This window comes from Malaya genurostris, chromosome 1, assembly GCF_030247185.1.
Source record: "Malaya genurostris strain Urasoe2022 chromosome 1, Malgen_1.1, whole genome shotgun sequence".
NCBI classification, from domain to species: domain Eukaryota; kingdom Metazoa; phylum Arthropoda; class Insecta; order Diptera; family Culicidae; genus Malaya; species Malaya genurostris.
The window spans coordinates 10436366-10463064 of record NC_080570.1 but is presented as its reverse complement, the minus strand read 5'-3'; the positions used below and the strand labels follow the sequence as shown (position 1 = coordinate 10463064).

Below are 26699 nucleotides of genomic sequence, written 5' to 3'. Positions count from 1 at the left end.
AATTGAGTAACACTCAGTAATAATCAGTCGAATATTTCGGGAAATGTATATATGTTATCTATGGTCAGATTATCTGATTCGTTTTGGCCTCCACCGAATTTCTGCATATAAATAATTTCCGTGTAGCTGAAAGCTACCCAGTGGAAAAGCTACCGTACTCTTCCAGTACAACTCTACACGCAATGAGAACGTATCCGCAAACCGAACCAACAGCAGCGTCAACTTTCAGTGTTCTTCTGATACTTCCAGCCATCAAATCGTGCGCTGGTGTTGTGTGGAGCTGAGCTGAGTCAAGTCAGCCAAATCACCATCCATTCGGTTTGAATCGGAGCAAGAAGAAATAAATCGTCGCTGGCCCGACGAAAGTTTTTTCGCTTTTTAGAGGTGCAAATTGTGCGTGTTTGGTTGCTTTGTTTGCGCGGTCGTTAGTAGACGGTGGAAAATATTTTTTCAATCAAAACGACATCCGAAAATCGGTCGTGTTATAGCGGAAAATCCATGAGGAAAAATTAAAAAATCTGATCATTCTCTCGGTGTGCTGAGTGGAAACGACAAGAGAGAGAGGAAGTGACTTGCTGGAAGTTTTTTTTTTTTCTTTTCCCTTCTGCGCTCGGTAGTGTGTGCGTATGTGCGTGTGTAGGTGAACAGACCAAACGAAGGTGTGGAACGTCAGAAACGGATTGTTTATTACTTTATTGTTTTGCTTGCGAAGAATTTTGTGTTTTTGGTTGCACCAACGAATCAAAAATGGATAAGTTCATCAGTATGTGGAAGGTGCGAGAACTCGCTGATAAAGTGTAAGTATTGAGTAAAGATGTTTTTTCCCTACCCGAAACGAATATCACAGCGATAACGGATTTCTCTGCTTGATTCTGCTGTTTGTTGTACATTTTATCGCCTTCGGGGTTGTATGGAAAATCTCAGCCCAGATTGCTCAGAAAAACTATTATTAGCTAGCATTTCGAGTGCAATTGTGCGATATTTCGCATCTTTATCATGTTATTGATAAGTCGAGCGTCGACGTTCTAGGTAATGATTATAAAATTCCTGGAATCGGGCGGAGTGTAGTTCTAAGTGTGTATGATTTCATTTTATATTCTGCAATAATTAATAACTTATTTTTCGCCGTAGCTAAAAACAATTTGTAGTCACTAGTCATCATTTTTTTTAGTTGCAAGGTTTTTCTGCATGTCTGAACTTGAAATAAACTTTGCTGGCACTTTCGCGCGAACACCCAGAACGACCTTGTCGAGTGTGCGATTGTACTGCCTAATCCGCTTCAACAGCATCTGGTTGTTGCTTCGCTGGTCGCCATGCACGCGCTGGAAATTTGCCTTTTGCCAATCGTTTCATGATCGAAGCTTGCAAATAACTCTGAACGATGTAGAATTGAAATTTATCTGCGTATAACGTCAACCTCCGTGGGGTTTTGATCAATGAAATTGTAATCACCGACTTACCAAAGGCGATCTGCCGAATGCCAAAGAAGCAAGAGCTGAATCGTTTTTATTTTTTCGCTCACCTCACATGATCTGAAACCGGCTCTTCGTGTCTGATTGAGTAAGGTGTGCGCTTACCTGCCTGCGTGACTCATTCAGCTCGAAACCCCTAGCTTTATGTGGATCAGACGAACTACGGCACACAGAAGGAATGATCCAGTACGGTCTTTATCGATAGCCATTCATTCCTACAACGATTATGAACTTGCAGAAGAACTGTTTATTGGTTCGCTCGGTGCCTAGCTAGCAATTTACACCACGTCTCTTCTCGCCAGAACACCATTCACCTAGACTTACTTAAATCAGTGCCGGTGCACGCCACGAAACAAAGCATCGAAATTGGTGAAGCGTGTCGAGCATAGCAACAATACCAAACTGGATAAGTTTGTTCATTGGAACAAGCACCGAGGAGTTTAGAGCCACTGCCGCTGTCGGGAATGTCTTCTGGGTTAATTACCCTCGAGTCACAACTCTAGGGGGACAGCTACTGTCTTAGAGCAGGACAAAAAGTGAATGGATTTAGTGTGTTGTGAAACCAACCTAAAATGAGTGACGAAAAATTTGGCAGAGTGTCACGTAGCACTGTTGCTTCACTGCTCTTCGACTTAAACGCCGGAATAGTGTTCCGCTTATGTGACCTGGTATTTCGGAAAAGTCGCTGCCAGTTGTTTGTCTGGATTGTTATAGCGGCGATTTCTGTTTTGCTGAGTTAGTTCAGCTACCTGGGGTGGAATCACGTAAGGTGATTATCACCAGGTGACTATCACTTTTGAAAATTTGGAATCATGTAAGGTGATAATCACCAAGTACTGTCACTACTGCTAGAGGGCTAACATCACGATCAAATGTTGGCATTACGTAAGGTGATTGTCACCACGAAATAATCACCTTCCTGTCAGAATGAAGGTGATAGTTATTCAGTTATCACTTTTCACAACAATTAAATGTTTGAGCGAAGTGGTTTGAAAAAAAAAAGTTCGTTAGGTGCAATAGAAGGCAATGATAAAAACATTAAATTTAAAAACATATTTTGTATTGAAATAGAATATTTTTATCATAAAACCAAGTGACATTTTTCATTATATTTACATTACTATTGTGATAAAAACATATAATGCCAAAGCGAAAAGTTACCTAGTTCATTTTGTTAATCGATTTGAAGGATTCGTCCATCAAATCAAATCAAAAGCATTGAGTGTTTCTTTGTGCTCGATTTTTTCAGATATTTTTGAATTTGTGCCATGTGTTTTTTGGTACAAATATCCCTAATTTAAATTGTTTTTTATATTGTGTGTTTTATTACTATCACGTGTTATATTCACGACTTTTTCAAAAAATCTCATTCCCCAAACTGGATAAATTTTCATCCATACATGGGTGAATTGGTGTTGTAACACAGCGAAACTATGACTGGAACTGCAATAGTACTCGCTTCTGAAAAATTTGTCAGTTCACTTAATATTTTTGTTGATGGTATTGAAATGTAATATTTTGTTGGCCTTTGTTGTAAAAATGCAGTAATGCTTGTTTTTATGTTCATTCTAATCGGTTTAACAATTTTTAACGTAAACGTTGTAAACTTAGTGGATCTACCAAATTACTTTCCTGCAAAAACACCTATCAGCATTTCAGCATCGTTTTGAATAGGTGTACCAAACAAATAGTGGCATCAAACCGTCACATCTGACCACTACGCACACATAAATATATAAAACTCGTGAAATGTCCCATGTCTGCAATTCTTTATACGTGAAAGTCGTCAATTTGAATCGCAGTATACATGTACGACGGTAACTCCTCAAGCAACCAGAAGTTCCACAATTACTTAAAAAATCCAATTTCTTGCTGCTTAAAAGTACACGCGCGGAACTTTTGAGAACTTGAAAGTACAGATGAAGTTCCGCGTGGACTTTCTCGTTGCATAGAAGCTAAACAATGTATTCTAAAAGCAGCTTAGAAGTTCGTTCGGTTGCGTCGCGCGAACTTTCAAGTGTGGATAATTACTTAAAAAATGGGCTGCTTAGAATGCTATTGATGCACTTTGAGAGCTGCTTAAGCAAAATCAATCTCTTTTATACGAACGATTCAATATATTTACGATTTACAATCGAATTTAATATAATTCTCGGATGATTTTTCAGAAGACCGAAGATGTTTTCTAAGAAAAACTGTTTAAAATAATCGAATAATTTTAGTTGTAATTAACAACTTAAACATTCTATTGTAAAAAGATGGTTCAAAATGCAATGAATAGTTTATAACATTTTATTAAATTTTAAAGCAAAGTTTGGGGTGGGTTTGTAATAATAAAGCGTAACGTTTTTCTACAATATTTTTTATTCGGCAAACTTATTTTATAATCTCAGTTTATGAAAACGGCCATTGAAAAAACATAAATAACTATCATTGTAATACACCTGTCAGCATCATCCAAAATTGTCAAAAAAAATATATATTGACACAGATCTTCAACCACTGCAAACATTATATCGCCAATACTCGAAATAGTTTTGTCTAAATATACCAAACTACCGATGAACCGATTATCGTTCATGCGTTATGTGACTGATGCAATGTCTAACGGTTTACCGACGGACGTTATCTACACGGATATTTCTTCTGCCTTCGATATAATTAATTATGACACCACTATTGCTAAATTGAACAGACTTCGATCCGACTCGAACATTCTTCGTTGGCTACATACATGATGACAATTTCTACTATAAATCCAACACTCAGAAGACGCAGCCTTCGTTTAAAGCTAATTATCAATCTTCATTAAGTGGTATGCAGTGAACTATGACAGTAAATCCCGAGAGGTGTTCTACTATTAGAGCCTCTCCAATTTAAATGCTTTCTGAAAAAATCCGTTCAAAGCAGTTCGGCTAGCGTTGAAAAACTCTGTGTTCTCTGCGAACAGCTGACATTCCAGTTTCCCGTAGCCTAAGGGTGATGAGGTTTGTTTAAAACATTTCACTGGTGTGCACTGTTTGAAGTCCCTTTACTGTTCGCTTTTTCATTCAACTCTTGAATATTACTAAGTAGTTTGAAACGTTCCCGCACTTTAATTATAGTTCCCGTTTGACGAACTATCCCGCACTTTAATTATAGCAGATATTTTGAACGATAGGATTGACTGTCCCGCTTTGCTCAAAGGAATCAATATCAATGTTCGACTTCGAGCTCTTCGTATCAGTGCCTTTCTAAGGTGCCTATACGACGTACCAAATACGTACGAACGGTCGATACCGAACAGGATAACACACTGGGTCTGCTTGGTTTTGTTATCAGACATCTACACCGCGATCAAATGCTGCAACAAAAAAAATTATGTTAGCTTGAGCGCCGATGAATTGCGAGCAAATAAGCAAAAACGCTAGCAATGATGCCGAATAAATCTTTCGGTATAACAGAAACTCACCTGTAGATATCCAAAACGTTCACCAAACACAAATAATTATTACTTCTATTTGCTTTCTCTTTATATTTGCTTCACAATTAGTTCTCGATCATTGTTTACATTCATACTCGAGACAAATACTAGAAAATGTCCTATCTACAAACGAAAGTATTTCTTGGTTCACTTTTTCTGACGATTATTATGCTGCTGTTAGCAATCCTTCACTCTAACACTGTAAACAGAACTATTACTAAAACCATCACTTTTCTACTGATTACTGAAGAAACTACTGATGATTAGAGGAATATTTGATAATAATCAAAATTGATAGTAAATAATGCGAAACTGTCGTTTTCAAATAGAGCCTTTTTATGTTCATTGAGATTCAACAAAATACACCGCGGCAGGGCTACCATACTAATGGATTTTTCAATCCATTCTGCGTCGATCATTCTTCGTCACAGATAGTAGAGTGACCCAGGGTTTTGAAAACAAAAATACATTCATACGGATATTTCAAAACATTCAGAATGTTTTTTATACATAGTAAGGCTATTCTCAGATTTTAGTCATGTTAAACATATAAAATAGTTGAAGAAGTTTGCAGATTCTAGATTTTGAGTTGGCAACGCTTTTGCGCGTTTGACGTTTCTGCAGAAGTGATAAATGAGTGAGGTTAGCTCAATCACCGGTGAAGGTGATACTAAAGGTGATCACCTTCGGTGATACAAAACTTTCTGGTGATCACCACTTCATCACCACTTGGTGATAATCATTTATCACCTTACATGATTCCACCCCTGAACTTTTTGCGTTTTTGTATATTGTCAAATATTTAGTCTAGTTCAATGTTATGTTACGGTCAATTGTCAACAATTGTGTGTAGATTTCTCTGCAATCGATTCAGTTGCTTTTGTCTAAGATTCTCGAAACTTTTCTATAGGTATATTGATAGAGGTCTCTCTTCACAAGAGCCCAACACAGTTCGATAAGTCGACTCTTTCGATTGAAAATGGACTCCACTCGCTTTATACCATTCCAAAACATCTTTGGCGTAGTGACAAGATGACAAATCAGCCCAGAATAGCTAGGGAACGTCATCATAGCTTCTATAGGCATTCTTCGTGGTATATTTCCTTGTTCACCGTTCCGGTAGTGATGAAGCTTTGGCTTGCTCGACCACAGCTGCATATTGTATTCATACCATTCCAAATCAAATATTTTTTTTTTGTAAAACTTGGACTTTTTCTTTGTCCTGAAATGCGCCTCTTCGCCGTTCCGTTGCATGGCAGTATAAAAAGACATTCCGGGATGCCGCTGAAAATCTTCCAGCACATAAGTTTCATCGTCCGTTATCACGCAGGAGAATTTTGTCAAACATTCGCGATACAACAAGTTTATTTATAACGATACGACTTTATTTATTCGGAACAGTTTTCACCTTGAACGACTTCATATCTTGCTTCATACCATAAGATTTGAGGTGGCATTACATAACCAACTCTAATTGACTTTTTCGTACAAGCGCTCATACCAATAACCGTTCGTTTCAAGATTTATAATGCGGCTCCTGGTCTCTTCTGCAAATATTTGCTTCACCTTCGCCGTTCGTTCTGGTGGTTCCGGAGATCCGTTTTTGTTCCGCTCCAGCCTTCCTGACTGTTGTCAAACGTATATTGAAAGATTTAAGATCTTTATGGGCAGTGCTTGCAGGAAAATCAAGTTTTTTTTGCAAACTTTCTTACAATTGCTTTTTCGCACTTGCTCTTCTTTCGACGCCAACTTCAATCTAAAAGCTTATAGTACATACGTTCATCAGTCTGCTAAATATTTCATGCGTTGATGAAGTATTTCCAGGTAATTTGAAGTGTCCAGATTTTGTCGTGAACAAGCCTTAAATGAATTTTCTATTAATTACCGCATAACCTTCCGATATGAGAAGTGCAAAAATTTAAAAAATAATTGTGGCACCAGCCATGCAATGATTCTGTAGCGGTCTGTTAAAACAGAATGTCAAATTCCAAAAAAAGGAATGTGATGCCAAAGCTTTGGAAGACCATCAAAAAGGTTTGAAGACGTCGAATTGCCAGCAATATTGGACGAAGATGATGCTTCTAGTCAAAAACGAATGGTAGCCAAGTGTAATGTTGCACAGCAAAAAACGGCTAAAAAGCTATGGGAAAAGTCAAAAAGTGTGGAAAATGGATGCCACGTGAATTGAATGAAAGACAGACGGAAAATCGAAAAAAACACTTGTGCATTTTTTTACTCAGAGACACGAAAGAAAATCACAGGGTGACAAGTGACCGGGAAAATCGGGAACAAGTCGGGAATTTGGTTTCTCCGGGAAAATTTCTTAATAAAATTATTAAAAATTATTAGTGCCTTCATGTTTTAAGTTTACTAATGATTTCCCTTATGGTATCATAATTTGTCTCAGTAATATCATCTTGAGACAATACTTGTGTTATGCTCATATTTCTGTGAGATGCCAATGGGCCTCACAAAATTGGAAAAGTTGTCGATTTTGATCTTATCCACCGTTTGCAGGGAGTATTTGAGTTCCTTCTTTGAGAGCTGAAACTGGTTTCTGAGGACCAGTATACAGTCTTAGAAAGATTTAGAATATGGATTGATTTTTTTCAGTAAATCTATGTTAAATTTTCTTTTAAAGGTCCTCAACTATTCCATAGTAGGATCACAAGAACGTTGATATTGATGTAGATGAAGGAGAATTGAATTTAGTTTGAGCTTTTGGAACTGATAATATAATGATATAAATAATGTATGGCTGTACCGTACCGATTAGTTCTGAGGTGGTAGAATATATAACTAATTGAAATTATCGTTGCTTAATTTGAAACCCTGAATATTATTGGTAGATCTAAAAAAAGTCAGTTCACTACGAATGTTACATTGATATGCTACAATCAGATCAATTGTATAAGGATTTCTCATAGAAGATAAATTAGTTGGGCTATTGGAAAATGAAACTGGTTAAAAATCAGCGGAGAGTTCATAATGAAGAACTCGTACTATCTGATTAATCCACGAGAGATGCCTAGCATTTAGAATCTTATTTAGAAAACATAGATCGATATCTTGTGCGTTTCTACAGTTGTCATTTGTTTTATTTGCTCAGAAACGCATTGAAACCGTAAACTAACATACTAACTGATCCATTAGAAAAAAAAATTGGTCTTTTAGAAGAGCCAGTCGGTTTTGTTAAATTTTAGGTATATGTCTAATGATTCTAAATTAAATTTTATTACATGAAAATTTAAAATTTCTTGTCATGCAATGATTCTGTAGCGGTTTCATATGGTTCATATGACAATTTGTTGTACCATGCCGAAACCCTGGCAATGATGATATTGTGTTAGGTTCAATGTGCCATAATGACGTTTATAATTTTCCCACTAAACTGAGATTTTCACTCTCACTTCCGGAAGGAACGCTCTGTACAAATTACAGACATAGATTGTAGTTGGTTTTCCAGAGTAGCCCGAAAAGTAGCTCAACCCGCAATTAGCGGTCCTATTATAATGTTCTTTTTTGGACATGGGATATCTGTTTAAAGCTTGAATGAGAGGAATATTAAAAAAAAACTAGACAGAGGCGATTTGAGCCTATTCCAAAAACTGAGAATTTCTATCTCACAAACCGGGAAAAACCCGGGAAATTGAAATCGTCTGAAATCGGTTCAGCATACAATCGAAGCACTTGGCTGGGAGCTGCTACTCTACACACCGTACTCAGCAGACTTGGCCCCTTCCGACTACTACTTGTTTTCATCGATAGGCCAGCCATTGGAAGAGAAGCACTTCGATTCCTACGAAGTCAAAAATTGGGTGTGTCAGGTATGAGGTCAAAATGTGTAGAAAGCAATGGTCAAGACATTGAATATTTTCTACAATTTTTCCATTCAAAACTAGTGTTTCATTTTAATAAAAAAAAATAAACACTCTTTTCATACTTGGTATATTAAAAATCCCAAGCAAAGCACAGAAAAATATGAATTGACCGAGGCCCAGGTTCCAAAAAAACTGCAAAACCTAATCGCTTAGGAAAGTAAACGAATCTGTGTCTTTGGTAGGCTCAAAAATATGTCTTGTGCTACGAAATTTTCGAACCAGGAAAAACTACAAATACTAATCGTTATCGACAGCAAATAATTAAATTGAAGCAACTAAACCTTAACCCTACTGTTATTGGCGGAAGCAGAGAATCTCTTGGTATTTTTCCAGTTCCTTACTGTAAACACCAATTGTAGGTGAGAGACACTTTGCTAAAGATTCTTATGATATTTCATCAGCTCCTCACAGGATCTGCCGAAATTGGTGTTGGGGGAAACTTTTCCTGGCTCTAGTGTTTGGTCCTACCTTGGACCAACCAGGATTTTTCGGATCAGCCTAGTGTAATTGTCTCGCGGTCGGATAGCACTCGCCGGGGTCTATCCACCTTGAAATCAATTTGCACATCGGCTGATTTTGGAAAAGTAACGAACCTCCTCTTGACTGTACAAAGGCATTATTTACATCCTGAAGTGCGGCTCTGGCCGTTCCCTTTTCGAATTCAGAGTGGAATGATTTTATTGCTCTAAATGTGGAATTTCCTAAATTTGGCTCTAGACCCGCTTGAAGAGGAAAAGAAGGTTTTACTTTCGAAGGCAACTATTCTAATTGAAGTGTGTTGAGCTTATTAATTAGAATTAACGTGTATTCATATTAAAAACCTGTTTTAATCCACCTAGTGATGTGCCTTTCTCATATCACTCATAACATTATAGATATTACTGTGGAATTCGCTAAAACAACTGTTCATTGAATAGAAATAGGAAAGTTTGTTCAGACTTAATCTAACAAACTCTGCAAATACTGTTTACCCTGTAGTTCCGGAACCGGAAGTCATATCCACAACAAATTTAGGAATTCCGTATGAAACTGTAAGACTTTTCCTGTGAACCTATCGATTTGGTCATCTAGAAGCAAAATGAGTTGCAGTTTTTAATCACCATTTCCAATACTTCCGAAACCGGATTCAGATTACCGGAATAACCGAAGTTGGTTCGTTTGCCAGCTACAAATATGACCTACAAATTGGAACAATTTTGAACCTAGTTAAACCAAGACTTACTATCTCATGCTCTATTTAAATTAAACCAATTGGACAAAATCTAACAAACGAAGTGAACCTGCGTTTCTGTTAATTTTGCATATGCAATACAAGCTAAACAGCATGAATTAGCAGTATAAAACATGTAGTAGGATTATTCTTTTTTTATTGTTATATTTGACATCACTACAGCACCAGCACGGTATTACTGCACTACCGGCTGTGAAAATTGCATATTTTTTCAAATAAATTTCAATTATTTCAAATAATAATTGACATTCTTTTATTCTTTTGGTCGCTTTTATAATAAAATAGCCAAAATTTTTATCAACCATCCGTAACCGTTTTGTTTTTTATAGCGTGCACGAAATAGAACAAAGCACACATCGGACGTGTTGTGTTTTCTTCTTCAACGTTGCACGTACCGGTGTTATTCATACCGGTCATTCTATATGACGATTTGAAAATTTCGACACTCATCGCCTTGTAACTGCGGAACCGGAGGTCGGATCCGGATGAAATTTCACAGTAGCATTAAAGCTTTAAATCAAATCAAGATTTGTGAAAATCGGCATCTCAGTAATTTTTCACTTATCACGCTTTGGTTCCGAAACCGGAAGTCGGATCCGGATAAAATTTTTAGGAAACTAGAAGACCTTTCATTGGAATCTTAGTTTGTGAAAACAGGTTAAGCCGTTTCAGAGAAAATTGAATGTACACTTTTTTCTAATTTTTACATATTACTATGTAACTCCGGCACCGGAACCCGGATCGGGATGAAATTCAATAGCAGGCTATGGAACCATGAGACTTTTCATTTGAATCTGAATTTGGGAAAATCGGTTTAGCCATCTCTAAAAAAAAGTGAGTGCATATTTTTGCCTTTCTCATATAGAAAGGTTGTGCAATCATTGTGAAAACCAACTTTTGAACCGAGGCCCGGAGGGCCGAGTGTCATATACCATTCGACTCAGTTCGTCGAATACGCAAAAAGTTCGTGTGTGTGTAACGTTTTTTTGCATTAACTTTTCTCGGAGATGGCGGAACCGATTTTCACAAACTTAGATTCAAATGAAAGGTATTGTGGTCCCATATAAAATTCCTGAATATTATTTGTATCCGACTTCCGGTTCCGGAATAATGTGGGTAAAATGTGCAAAAAATTGTGAGAATAAGTGCACCAACTTTTTTCGGAGATGGCTGAACCGATTTTCACAAACTTAGATTCAAATGAAAGCTCTGTAGGTCCCATACTAAATTCATGTATTTCATTTAGATCTGATCTCCGGTTCCGGAGTTATGGGGTGAATTGTGCAAAAAATGAAAAAATGTTTTCTAACTTTTCTCATAGATGGCGTGACCGATTTTCACAAACTTAGGTTCAAATGAAAGGTCTTGCGGTCATATACGGAATTCCGACTTCCGGATCTGGAAATATAGGGTAAAATGTGTTAAAAGTTGTATACAATCACTCAAGAATGGCTTTTATCGTATCAAAGAACGTTCAGTGGCAACTCTTTAACGATTGAATCAGTGCCATCAAAGAGAGTTGGAAATCATCGCAACAACAAAAACCCGGCATGGCTCATTTAACATAGAATCGACACCAGTGCGAAAGCGAATTTCTCTCGATGACATTTCTGAGAATCAAAGGTTAGCACGCTGCTGTGGGGATCTTCTCTGAAGCAACAAACGGTCGCTTATTCTCGTTTCGCGATCCGATGCTATACGGGCAGTTGAGAATTGCGAAAGAATCATTTTACTATTGTGTTTATTCTAACTACATGCATATAACCTTTGTATAAGTTGTGTCTATGAAAATGTATGTTAATGCTCCACACAAGGGTTTTAAAATATTGCAACCTAGTATGAGAATCATCAAGTTGAATCATGGATTGGATTTTCTGCGATAATTGTCAACTTTCGATTCTCTCTTGGGAAATTCCACACAGAAACGATCATTATCAGACTGTAATTTTTAATAAGGGCCGTGAAATACTCAGAGTATGAAGTTGAGCGAAGGAATGTAGAAAAATTCTCTCGCGGTTCATGCATTGAGAGACTCGAGTTCTTGTAGCAACTTCTACCGGATTGAAAATGTTGTATACAATATATATAGCAATATAGCAGCTTCTGTCAAATTTTCGGCAATCACAAACACTGCCCTCACTGAAAAGGGCGAAAAACCCTAAACAAATCGACTTCAAATCTTCTCCAATTGATAGTTTTTATCAGTAGACGGTCAGACAAATCGATTTTAGTTATTTTTTCAAGAATTGAAGAAAATTATTTTAAAGAATACCACAGTACACTAAGGTCTTTTTTATGCGGTTTTTTATGCGACTTTTTTGTGGGAATTTTTAGAGTTATGCGGTTTTTTTATGCGAAGTTTCAGAGTTATGCGTTTTTTTATGCGGTACGTAAACTCGCATAAAAAAAGACTTCAGTGTACTAAATATGATTGATATGATAAAGGCATCATTACACCACTAGGTGGATTTAAACAGGTTTTTTAAGTCAACTCATTGACACTTAGAAAATTTTCGATTAAAAAAAAATGTTCAGATTACACCAGATCTGGACGTGTCATGCATTTCTGAGACATTTGGAATCAACAAAAAATTTCTTCCAAATTGTGGTTTTTTTCTACACGGATTTCCGAAGCTACGCTGTCTCAAATTCTCTAAGCTTCAAAGTCGATTTTACAAAAAAAATTGTTGAAGATTACCCAGATCTGGACGGTTCAGTCATGTCTAAGATCTGGCATCAAAAAAAAAATTTTTTTTGTTTAGTTCTGAGTTTTTTTACGCGAATTTCCGAAGTAACGCGTTTTTTTTCGCAAATTTCCGAAGTTACTCTAAGTCTTAAGTTTTTCCGATTACACCAGATCTGTACGTTTCATGCATTTCTAAGAAATTTGGCATTAAGGTCTGAGGACAGAGGGCCACGTGTTGAGTTTTAAATCGACCACGTGGCTCGCTCAATTCCCTTTGCGCATCGTAAGATTGAATGTCTGTGTGTTAAGCAGCCTTGTCGAGCCAATTTTACTTCTCTCTCGTTTTTCAAAATGCTATCAGGAAACCAAAGCGAAAAAAAATGGCGGATGCATTGAAAATGACTTTGTTTCACAGAAAAATATAAGACTATTTGTATCGCGATAACATATATGTTTTTATGTACTAATCGAATCTAAACTAAATTATCTAGATTTTGTCACGGTAGATTTATGATACAAGCCTTCAAAGCCGAGATATTCGATGAACAAGTAGAGGTATGCATTTCCGAGCGTTCCAATTTTCAGCAGTTCTTCAGTCAGAAAAAAATACAACACGACCGCTAAACTCAATGAATCATTCTGAAAATTTCACAGAATATTCTCAACTAAATTTCGAAGACATTGTCAGGTGGGTTTTCTATATTCTGCACCGTTTCCAAGAAAATTTAATTTGAATCGGGAAAATAGCAAAAAACCTACCACTTTACGGTACTGTCCTCAGCCCTTAAAGAAAAATTTCTGCTATTTTACGGTTTTTTTTACGCGGATTTCCAAAGCTACGTGGTCTCAAATTCTCTAAGCTCCAAAGTCGATTTTACAAAAAAAAACAAACTGTTAAAGATTACCTAGATCTTGACGGTTCAATCATGTCTAAGATATTTGGTATCGAAAAACATTTTTTCTTTAGTTTTGAGGTTTTTTTACGCGAATTTCCGAAGTAACGCGGTTTTTTTTCACGGTTTGTACGCATGTCCCTTACGTAAAAAGAGACCTCAGTGTACACACACACACACATGGACACATATACATGCCCACACACAGACAGTTACTCAGTTCGTCGAGCTGAGTCGAATGGTATATGACATTCGACACTCTGGGCCTCGGTTAAAAAGCCGGTTTTCACAGTGATTGCATAGCCTTTCTATATGAGAAAGGCCAAAAATCCACTTGATTTACAAACCCGATTGCGCATTGCTAAACCAATTCCTTCATATGTCGCTATGGGGCAGAGTGAACCAAAAGACCCTGGTCACATACGAGTGTCAAAGAGCAACATAACAGATTTGATTAAAATCTTACAAGTGGTCAATCACCAATCACGAAAACCAGAATTAAACCAGAAACATCGAAGAATGATAAATCAAATGTTGCTCTTAAAACAGTTGTTGTCTAAAAACGAATGAAAACTGAGAACAAAGGGTAAATTTACCTAAGACCTTAGTCGTCTTTCGACGATGACGATGATGATGGCGATGAATGAATCTTTACATAAACGGATGATTGACGTTTGAAGGAATAGTTTAGCCATCAATGTATTAAAAGTCAATTTGTAATAATTATTAACTTCGTTCACGGACGCACTGTTTCGGAATTAATCATAACCAGCGTATAAAAAATATTTGCAATAGGTATGAACATTTTCTCCATCATTGCGGCCGTAATGTAGGCAGTAAAAAGAAAACTTCACGTGGCTTTTACACTATGGTAAATGACTGATAAACTGCTACCATCAGACATAATTCAACACGTCGAACAGTGCCGGCTTGGCTAGTAGAAGCGAGCACCCTCGGATCGCTCCTTCTCCCACTTGCCTAACACTCCAGCAAAGCTTTCAATTATCATTATAGCGCAACTGACAGCACATCGCACCTCCCGCGCACCACCCTCTTGCACAGAACATTTCACTTTTAGTTGGTCGGCCTATCAAAATACGAAGTACGACATCATCATTATACGGACGGCCCCACAAAGCCTTGGTGACTTGCGAGCAGGTGCGACAAAGGTGATGTGTGTGTGTGTGGGGGCTGTGAAGGACGCGACCTCCGAAAGAAAGTAGAATAACTTTATAGGTTGTCGCATCATGTATGTTTCAATGAACCTCAGGCCTAGCAGCGCCGTCTCTTTACGGTGTGTGTGTGTGTGAGCCAGGATTCGAAACATAATTCACAAGACCATTTGCAACGTGTGTTTTTTAATGTGAAGTTAAAAGTTGTCTGTCTGTCCGTTGAGGACCTACTGGGATGATGACCTCATCATGCATTTCAACCGTCATCGTAATGCGATCCCACAATCCGCTGGGTTGGGTGTGTCCATTGAAAAACGGATCTCATTATCTGATGCATTCTACTTTCTGCTCTGTCGGAACCCAGAGGGTGGAATCGAAGGAAACAGAATAGGCGAATAGAACCTGGTCTGTGGAACATTTGCTCCGAGAAAGATCTCATCACACTGCCTATTCTGAAAAGCCATTGATGAATACCTACCTATCTATATGCTGCTTTTATCTTTTGTTTGTCCGGTCATTTCATTAGTAACTGTAGACATATTGGTCGACAAAGTCCGGAAAGACACTGTTTCTGTTATCTCTTTGCACTGCATTTTATTCCGTGTCGCCATCCTCGTCTAAACCACGGAATGGAATCCCAACCGAGGAAGCGTAAATTGCCGCTGGAAGATTTTTGTGGGATGAACTACATTCTAATAGGAATATTTTCCATTGTTATTTTTCAAGGACATCTCCGAACTACGTAGTTACATGTTTTTTTCTGTATAGAACCGGAGAAAACGTTGTTCAACTTCACGCTTTGCCGTATTTACTGAACCGAATAGCTTTCCAAAATATTTAGGGTAACAGAGGTATTTTGGCCCACTTTAGGATTGATTTTATTTTGGCCCACTTTATAAAAATATCCACCAAATATTGTAATATCTTTAAAAACCCCTTCCGCAATAGGTAATTTAATGTGATTAGCTTCAAATTGATGCAAAATGAGTTACTTAACATCGATAAAATCCGATGAAATCGATAAAGTTTGTTAGGTGGGCTAAAATATATGAAGTGGCCAAAATACCTCTGTTACCCTACTTTCAAAACAATCGCCAACAATCGAATGGCTTCATCGGCTTTGGCATACTTTATTTGCTAATGTACAATCATCTTTGATCCCGCCAAGCGCCGTTAGACGCCACTGCAACTTTGGAGAATTGACGGTGTTTTTCCTGTCATTACTCCAACGTGCCGGTTTGCCTTCAGTTGCTTAGCAAACTATTTCTGACAGCGAATCAACAAACAAACGATCTAAAATATTCATCTGTTTACCATTCATATTCCAACGGAGCTTGGGGGTGCGTCGATAATAAAATGCTCTATCGAAGTGTTTGCTTGATTGTTTGTCTAGTTCTTCACCACCGGAACACCCACCGAAAGTGATACAGACCGGACAGGACAACACCCGAAACGGGTCCCGAATTGCTTTTAATGTTCATGTTTTCCGTATTTTCTCCACTTTTCCATTCGCAGGACAAATGTCGTTATGAACTACACGGAAATCGAGGGTAAAGTGCGAGAGGCCACTAATGACGAACCGTGGGGACCGACGGGGCCACTGATGCAGGAGTTGGCCCATGCCACCTTCACCTATGAGCACTTCCCCGAGGTGATGTCGATGCTCTGGAAGCGGATGCTTCAGGACAACAAAACGAACTGGCGGCGAACGTATAAGGTAGGTACACGGTGACGGATGTGGCGCTACTATTCTGGGCTTTTCGAATTTTCGGTTAAATATTTGATGATCACAAAATGACGCCGTTTTCACGAAAGTCGAAAGTTCAGGACGTCAGGTTTTACAGCTACTGTTACGCAGGTAAAGCAACAAAAAATCGGAAGAATTTGTTACTGTTCTTTATTAAATCACTGAATGTGTGGTATGATATCACATATAAGAGTTCGTTGTAAGTAAAAAATATGGATATGTACACACTTAAAAAAATCCCTGTGATTTTACATCTTATTAGATGCACATAAATGGAGCATCGCAGTTCACGCAAATTCACGTCGGAGAACATTTAAAATTGTGTCTAAAACTCCATGATATTAAATTCATTGAAATAAAAAAAAAGAATACTGATAGCAACAACCGCCGCGACTTGAACCGAGAATCATTGTATCGCAAGTACGTCTGTCAATCGACTGAGCCACAGAAGCATGCATCTGCTTGGCTGGTAAAAGGTGCATTTAAATTCATACAGTCGCACCTACTAGCAGAACGCAAGTTGCAGTCGAAACCAGTAAAATTCAAGCTCATCTAAAATTAGGTCATTACAAATGAGATTTTCCGTCATTTGACAAATGAATTACATCGTATGAGGGATTAAGTCATCTGTAAAGTTCAATTTTTGTTTGGTGTGTAATGTTACAGACATAACTGGATGTCGTGAATACGAATATAACTGAAACGCTTTCTCCTTACTTTCGAATATCAATTAGTTGATCACTTGTATTAATTATGCCAGCTTTCCCCTTTTTCACTACTAGAATTTGTTACGATGCACCTAAACTGAGCCGGTGCTATGATAAAATAGCAAATCATAGAAAATTCCTACAACATTTGCTATATAAAATAGCAAAAATAATAGAAAATTCCTACAACAACTACAACTGGTTGAAAATAGGATAGAAAAAAGTACAGTAAAATAAAATTTCGCAACTCGAAAAATTCAGGAATCAGCGATTGAGCCTGAATTCAAGAACTAAATTCAGAACTTAGAACAGGCTCAGAATTCAATTGCAATTTAGTTTATGACCTAGTTTCGAAACTGAATTCAGTTCCGGAATCCAGTTCCAACATGCAGGTTCTGAATTCTAATACAGGTGTACTCTGAAACTAAGTTCCTGAAAAATGATTTTGAAACTAAACGTTCCTCCCGACCATTGAAGTCCAAATAAAAGCACGACCTAAGCGTTTCACGCTTTATACTTGGTTTGTTCTTACTGATGTTGGTGGGACAACCTCACCTCCACATCCAGTTCCGTCTGAAGCACTAGAAGAATTCAACGATTTTCGTAGATAATCGGAACTCTTATGTGCTTGACTACCTCAAAACCGTCGTCCGGGTGCGAAAAAGGCAAGCAAGCGTAATGAATTTTCCTCATTATTTCCAAAAGTTTTATAAACATTAAAGTTATTGAAAATTTAATCACAAATTCCAGATCGTATTTCCGATAGCTTGTAGAGAAAATTATGTTGGATTAAGTACACCAAGAGATATTGGCGATAAACTTGTGCCCATTCTTGTACAGGGTAAATTTTGAAAAGGCCCATCGTAAAGTAAGTCGTATTCACGACAAAACTAAAAATTGAAAAATCGATATTCGCTTGCGTTTTTCAATACAATGAAATAACGGAGGACTTTTTTTTCAATAAACTTATTTCGTACCATCGATACAATAGAAAAATAAAACTGCTTCGACAATGCAAATGAGACAGCAATCCGTTTTCAACTGCCATAAACATAAGCCTCTCCTGAAGGTGTAGGTTCTCACACAGCCAAACTTGACAGAGAGAACAACAAATCTTAGCGCAGAGGTGAGTAATTTCTGCTCGTCTTGAATCTGTACAGTTACTCGTGTGCACGGAGAAGACACTAAATTTAAATGTTACTTGAATGACGGATGAATTGTGACCAGTGATTCCCAGCTGGTCCCACCAGCCCACTAGTGGGCATTAGCTCATTTTCAGTGGGTAGTAAACTCAAAATTGTTAACAGGTGGGCTTCGATACTTGAAAAATCTTTCTGAGAAAAGTCCTGAGTAAAATGTTTTCATGATGAATTTATACAACCATGTGGGTAATATATCATTGCGAAAAACAATTATATTTCAATCTATCAGTTGCAAAAATGATGTGATTAGTGCATCATTCAATCCTTGTGAGATTTGTGAGAAAGACAATGGGAGTAAGAAGTTGAATATTTAAGTTCTGTTACGACCAAGAACTGATCAAATAATGTATGAATGTTTCATTAGAAATCCATATCATGTCTATATTCCAAATTCAATTCATACAAAATACAGAAAAAAATCAGGTCCATGTTCAGAATCCAGATGGTCAGACTGATTTTTAGAATTCGAGTCCAAAATCTTGTTCAGAATCCTGAGGTCAGATCCAGAATTTAGATTCATGTTCGGAATTCAGGTCCAGAGGCCTGCTTCCCAGTTCAGAATTTAGGTTCATATTTTAAATTTCCTTCAGACCCAGAATCTAGGACTAAGATCAGAACTCATGTCCAAAACACACGAAAACCTGTGTTTCCTGTAAGAAGTTTAGGTCAGAGGTAGAAATAAGCCCATTTTGCGCATGAAAATCTGAATCAAGATATCCGATTGTAAATCAAAAAACCAAACACCGTGAATTAAAAAATGGGGTAAAAAAACTAAAATTGCGATTATGTTTTAAATTGGGGGAAATGAAATTGAAGACCTTTTTAAATTCTAAGTAAAACCAAAAAGTATCTTATCAAAAATCATTCGTTTCAAAATTCATTATAATATGGTTTAGATCTATAGCCCAGGTCCAAAAGGCAGGCCTAAAATTCGGATCCCGATTTCCGCTCAAGAATCCAGGTCCATGTTCTGAAAGTAGGTCCAGAATTCAGGTGAAAAGTCGAGGTTCAGGATCTAGTTTCAGGTTAAAAAACTCTGTCAGGAGCTGATCCGGGGTCAGAATTCTGGCCGAGTACCAAAGTCCAAGTTCAGGTTGAAAATTCCAGAATCCAGATGAAGAATTAAGGTTCAGGTAAAAAACTCTTCAGTCCAGTTTCAGAATTCAGAATTTAGGCAATTTTAGGCTCAGAATTCAGATTCTGCACTCAGATCACAAAGATATCAAGTTACTCAATTCAGGCCTAGGTTCTGAGTTTCAATTATAGTACGGAATCCTGGTCTGGAATACAGATCTTTGCTTAGAATCTATGTACAGAATCCAGGTCCAGATTCAGAATCAAAATAATGAATTCTGTATTAGGTTCAGAATACAGAATCAGGATCCAATGCCAGAATGCAGACTCAGAACTCAGATCCAGAAACCAGGTTCTTAATCATGCTTAAAAAATTATGGCCCAGAATCCAAGTCCAGAGTTATGTTTCTGAATCCAGCTTTAGGTGCAGAATCCAAAATCAGGATCAAGTGCAGGTTTACGATTGTGGTGCATTTCCAGTATCTCTTTCAATTTTTTTGAGTAAAAATCCTGAATCCAGCTCCAGATTTAGACCCGAAACCGTCATCGAGAGCTCAAGCACAAAAAATCAGGTTCAGGTCTAGAATCCAAATCCATGTTCAGTATCCAAGTGTAGATTTCTGCCTCAGGTTCAGAATCCCTGTCAGAATTCTGGTTCAGAAAAACATGCCCAGATTCAGTATTCAGATCCAGAAACCTTGTCGGATATCCAACTTCAGGGTCCTGGTTTAGAATCCTGGTCAAGGTTTCGAATCTCTGTCAATAATTTAGTTTCAAGTTTAGAATTGAGGAATCCTAGAGAACTCAGGTCCAGAATCCAATTCAGGCTCACAGTTCCAGTGCAAAACAGGTTCAAAGTTAAGTTTCGGAAACTCTGTCAGAAACACAGAAAACTGAATTCTGGCGCAGAATTCAGGTCCAGAATCTAGGGTTAGGTCTCTGTCAGGAGTTCAGATTCACAATCTAACTCTAGGTCTAGAATCCAGATCAATGTTCCGAATATAAGTACTGAATTCTGCTTCAAGTTCAGAATCCATATTCGGATAAAGAATCTCTCAAGAATCCAGGTTCAGATTCAGTATTCTGATCCAGAAACCTTGTTCGATAGTTCAATATTCTAATCCGGTATTCAGAACCAGAATCCAGATCTAGATAACTGTCTATTTTATATCTAAATCTCGAGTTAACTGCAAAAATGTTGATTGTCGCTGAATTAAAAAAAATTCTACTTGGTGGGCAGCAGATCGAATAATATATTTAAAATGGGCATTCGACCGAACAAGTTTGGAACCACCGATCTAGACGTTGATGATGTAAATGAGATTCAATTCAACAATCATCTGTCTAACTTTGTGTATTACATTATGTTTAAACATTGCATTCGCTTCGGTTAGCAACGAGGTCCACAGTGTCGAGTATGACAATGTTAAATCCAAAATCATTGTGTACGTGGTGGACGATGCTGTAGAAGTACGTGAACATGATCTTCCCCCGCAAGACAGTGATCATTTCGTTCGAGAAAATATGTCGCAATACGGAGAATTTTTTTCATCGAAAGGAAAGTAAGGCGGCATTTTTTCCCCGGTATCTGGAATGGCGTGCGAGTGTTACGTATGCATCTGCATAAGGCAATTCCATCTTATGCAGTTTGCGGTCTGGGCGGAAGGCATCCTTGTGAATCACTGGTTACTTATGAGAATCAGTTGATTACATGTCAGTTTTATCAACAACCAGCATACTAAGGGTAAGCACTGCACTGAAACTGTAAGAAGGACATCTTCAACCAAAGACAAGAACAACCGTTCAGCAGCGGTAACGATTGTCTATTGTCTGTCTATCAAAACCCAGACAATTTTTAATACATCATTTTAATGTTTTGCTTTTATCTAGTGCATTGTACTGAAAATTTACTATGCGCTTTTAGGAATTTCGGCCACTGTATTGTTTCAATTATTTCATTTTTTTTCTAAATTTCAAATTGTCTTTTATTTGTTTAATGAAAATTTGCATGAATCCTTTCCAAGAATTCCAGTTGGTATATAACCTCTTAATTGCTTATCATACTTAAATTAATATCTAAACATTTCTATCAAATTAACGAATCTTTTATATTACGAAATGTCTATTGGAACACAATCTTCGCTATCGTTCGATGGAAAATCTTCCACTCCACATCGTACTGCTATCATAGAATCTCTCGCATATATTGGGTGTTTTGCATGTTAGTCCCAATGCACATTATTAATTTCAGTATGCGAGCCCAACTGCTTCAATTTCGTGCTGGGGGAAGGAACTGTATGTATATTGCATTGTTGGTTTTGTTCAATTGAACTTTAAACACTGTCTGCATTAAGCGACATTTTTCGAGCTAGATAACACCTGAGTTGAATGATTAATTGTAGTCGCAGATGACCAAGAGCCGGGGCGCCTACATTTGCTGATATCGTTCGTTCCGTCCGTATGCGGTTAATGATTGTAACGAACAAAACGCAAAAGCGAACTGACGTTTGCCAATTTGTTTATAAAACTCTTTTCGTTTAATGGAATTATCATCATCCAAGACTCATGGGGAGGCATGAGATAGGAACTTGTCAGAACTTATTTATTTCAATATATTAAAAAAAACTATCATTTCTTAACTTTCAACAGAGCCTATTGCTGCTGAATTACCTGGTGCGAAACGGCTCGGAACGGGTTGTGACCTCGTCCCGGGAACACATCTACGATTTGCGATCGCTGGAAAACTACACCTTCGTCGATGAGAACGGCAAAGACCAGGGCATCAACGTGCGGCACAAGGTGCGAGAGCTGATCGACTTCATACAGGACGACGATAAACTACGCGAGGAAAGGAAAAAAGCGAAGAAAAACAAGGACAAATACATCGGCATGAGTTCGGAAGCGATGGGCGGTGGCATGCGCTATGGAGGTGGTGGTGGCGGTGGTGGTGACTACGGTGGCTACCGGGACAGCTGGGACAGTCGACGAACGGAGGACCGAGGATGTAAGTTTTTTTTTCCTCATTCATTAAAATTGTAAACTGATGTTTAAAAAAAATCTCTTTCAGATAATGAAGGACGGGATCGATTCGAATATGATTACCAGTATGACGGAGAACGGGACGATTCGGATACGGAATCTAATGGACCTTCTTCCAATAGGTAAAATTGTTGAATGTTCGTTAGTTGTACTGATCAATCTAATGCCGAAAACGTTTTCAGATATTACGACAAAGAACGATCGAAGAGTCCGGCCACGCGCCAATCATCTTCCGTATCGACTCATTCGGCAGGCAATTCGACGGTGTCGACAACAACGGCGGCAGAGAAAAAAATCAATCTGAACATAAAATCACCGTCGGCGGCAGCCGCCACGGTTAAGGCCAACATGGCAGCGGCTGCAGCAACTAAAGGTGCAAAGAAAATCAATATGGGAGCGGCCAGTAACTACGGAAAATCGACTGATCTAGGAATTAATTCTCCGACGCACCGAAACACCCACGCCGAAGAAGTCATATCTCCGACGAACAACAACACGGCGAGCGGGAAGCAGAGCAGTGCAATCCTGGAGGACCTGTTTAGCACTTGCCCGGCACCGCCACCGGTGGTGACTGGTGCGTCGAAACCAAGTGATTTGGATGATTTTAATCCTCGTGCAGACGATTCTGTCAATGCCGCGGGGCAGGAATTCGGAGACTTTGAATCCGCTTTCGGAGGAGCCAAGAAACCGGTCAAAAGTGGTGATGATTTTGCAGACTTTGCTGCTTTCAGTTCGGCACCGGCACCGGCTCCGACGAACGAATTGTTTTTCGGTGCTACAGCAGTGAACAGTGCCGTCCCCAGTACTGTTCCCAGTGGAATGGACCTGTTCGGGAACAACCCACAACAGCAGCACCCCGCTGCAGTCACCAACGACATACTGTCCGATCTGAGTGGACTGAGTCTTGGAAGCACCAATGGTACGTGTTGTTTTTGTTCTGTAACCAACGGAATTAAAAATTTGTTTGGCGCCATAAAAATATTTTCGCGCTGAGTAAGAATCATTTGAGGATCCCATCTTTTTTAGAAATTAAAATTCTGTTAGCATTTGCCTTGAATTAAATTTTGTCAAAACAGAACCGAAACCTTACGGTTTCAGTGTTTCGTCCCACTATTTTTGTTTGCGCTTGTTATTTATTTTTCCAGGCGCACCCAAAAAAAAAAAAAACGCGCGCGTTTTCACTTCGTGTCAAAAAAAAAACAGTGGGAAAAATGTGCATTTCGTTTGTGCCATTTCAGTTGCTTCCTGTGCTGCCGGTGCTGGGCGCCATCGATGGAAGAACCAACTGGACAGCAGCTACCGGTCTCTGATGGAACTGATGGAAACCGTACCGAAAATTAAATCCGAAGATGAACTGGAAGCGATCAGAGACGGGTTGAGCCGACTGTTGGAGTGTTTGCCGGGACCGAGAACATTCGAACAGTTGACGAAATTGGATACGCTCGATGCCGACGAAGCACCGGATTGGATCAAGTTTGCTTCGGAGGAATATTCGGACTTACTTTCCGAACTAGTAGCTAGATTTGATCGACAGTTTCCGGGTCAAGGAACCGAAATTGACGACATGATTTGGAGAATTTTCAGTATGGATCGAAACTACGTCTTCGTGTTGGAAGCTCTGCGAATGTTGACCACGGCGGAAGAGTTGAAGAAGAACCGAGAGGTATTTGTATTATTGTTGACTCGATTGGTCCAGGAGGATGACTATCTGGCCGGCTGCTTCGTTGAGGTCAGTCTGAAGGAAACCGATGTATTTGAAACTGATTTAACAAAACACAACCAGTGGACCAAAGCGGAACAGTTTATTCAGCTTTTAGCCGGAATTCCGAATAAGTTGGCTAACGTTCTTGAGCGAGAGACGCCTGACATATTTCTGCCGAAGAACTTTGCCCAGCTTCTGTTCCAGCATCTACTGAAAGCAATCGATTCCCTGGCTCGAATCAGTCAGTTTTACACAAACCTCTCGTGGGACTCGACATTCCTCTCCAAGTTCCTGAGCAAACTGGTTACCGATTTCAATTTCGGAAAGCGTGCACCATATCTGCAGCACACGCTGAGAATTTTATCAATCTGGTCAAGATCCAACGCTTATCAGCAGCAACCGCTTATCGTTTCGATTTTTGGTGGCTTATTGCGCTCTGCAGTAGAAATCGTTGCCCTAACGGCGCTTGCCAACGACATCGATTTGCTTCCATTACTTGCCACCGGCGGTCTCTCCGGAGAATGGCGTTACGTTCTTGGACAAAAAATTCCCCTATTCACCAGTTGTTCGGACGATGCCATTGTGGACAATTTAGTTTATCTTCTTGCACGAATTTCCGATCACCATCAGAGCCCATCGGTGCTGGTAGATCTCAGCCAGGAGTTGATCTCGGTTTGGTCGAGTAGAACCGGTATCCAGCGAACATCTTTCGAGCAGCATCTCTACCTTTCGAAGCTACTTCTACTGGCCATAGCCTATTTGCATCAGTTCCAGACTCGAAAGATAACCTCCGAAGAGACCCGCGAATGGAGAAGACTGCTTTTCGGAGGTCTCAAATGTCATCTGGAATCACCCGCCAAACAGGTGCGCTGTGTTGGGATGATTGTTTGCGAGGTTATTCTGAGACTTTTTGATGAGAAAGATGTGAAGGATGAAGATCGACTTAAATTCGACTATGAAGGATTTGACGAGGAAACTCGGCTGCTAATCGATGATTTGAGAACCTACAAAAATCGCTGCAAATTTGTCAAAGATGAACTATCACAAAACAACATTTTCGAAAGCGAAAATCTCGACGAGCTCGTTGAGAAACTGTTTAAAAATTCCGGCATACCCGGTCGTGACCTCCCATCACCGATCGCTGCTTCGTCAGCCAAGGTTAGCCAGCCTTCCGTTGCCGATGTGGAAGTTAGTTTAGTGGAACTACCGGACAATAAAATCCCACTGAAAGAACAACGTCATCCGGACAGTGACGATTCCGAACTGGACTCGGACGATGATCTGCAACCGTACGACATGAGCAACGATTGTCTAATCGGGCGGCAAAAGTACCGGCCCAAGTATCTGCTGGATCTGCGAGAAATCCTCATCGATAGCTCGGACCAGCAAGCTATGGAAAAATTCGAACATGCCGTTGAAGCCGCCCCAGAACTGATCGAACAGCAATTGGCGAACAACGACGTTAAGTTAGCTCTGGATCTATTGCAAATATTCCTGACCCTGGAAAGCCGTTGCTATATGGAACATTTCCAAGAGTTAAAATTCTCTGCTCTCATCGCCATCTGTACCGTGTACCCGCAGCAATGTGCCGAGCATTTGTGTCGTGAATTTCATTCCGATGTGAGCAAGTATTCCCTCAATCGACGAATTCTGATGCTGGATGTTTTAGCTCAAACCGCTAAAACCTTGTCCAACCATGATCAATCGAATCGAACATCGAAACAGGATCTTCCAGTGCGATCCTCGGACGAACCACCAAAAGTAGAAACACTGCAGTTGAAGTTCCGCGATGAAAACGAACTTCTCCGCAAACAACGACTGACCGAGGAAATCATACGGAAACGAATAGAGTCGAAAACGCGTCGATTTAGAACCCTGCGATCGTCAGGGTCTAATCACACAACGAGACAGGAAACTGTGAACCGCTTCGCCGACGTTGCCGGTTGGTTCTTCTATCCTCTGTTGCGGGGATTCGGATCAAATCGATTTCTGTTCACGGCCAATCTCAAGTTTCAGTACGATGCCGACCATCTGCTGTTGACGACGTTCCTTCAAATTCTATCGGTGTTGATGCTTTGCGCGGAAAATTGTCCTCAGGCGGCAAAATTTGCCCGAGAACTACTGAATTTAAGTGCGATGATGCGATTCAGTGAAGAACCGAAAGTACGACTGTCGGTGCTGCAGGTACTGGCATCGGTTCTGATAGCCGTTCGTCGGGAACTGTTGCGACAAGACTTCTACGTGGATCTGGTTGAACTGAAACAGTGGCTGGAGGAATGCGTGCAGAGTAGTGTGGTGAAAGGCGAACGCAACGAAGAGTGTCGAGAAATGGCGAAACATGTGCTCGTGATGTGCTACAAAGTTTTGGCGGAAGAGTGAATGAATATCAACTGTTGAAGGCAAAAATGTTACAATTAAGTTTTTTTTCTC

At 39.2% G+C, this 26699-nt stretch overlaps 1 protein-coding gene across 1 annotated transcript; it reads left to right on the top strand.

Moving 5' to 3' along the window:
• Nucleotides 1-221: 221 nt before the first annotated feature.
• LOC131432224 (telomere length regulation protein TEL2 homolog) lies at nt 222-26699 on the top strand. Its single transcript, XM_058598367.1, has 6 exons — nt 222-797; nt 16314-16515; nt 22178-22532; nt 22596-22689; nt 22750-23486; nt 23806-26699. The coding sequence occupies exons 1-6, from the start codon at nt 748-750 to the stop codon at nt 26646-26648; spliced, it is 4281 nt and encodes a 1426-aa protein (XP_058454350.1). The 5' UTR covers nt 222-747; the 3' UTR covers nt 26649-26699.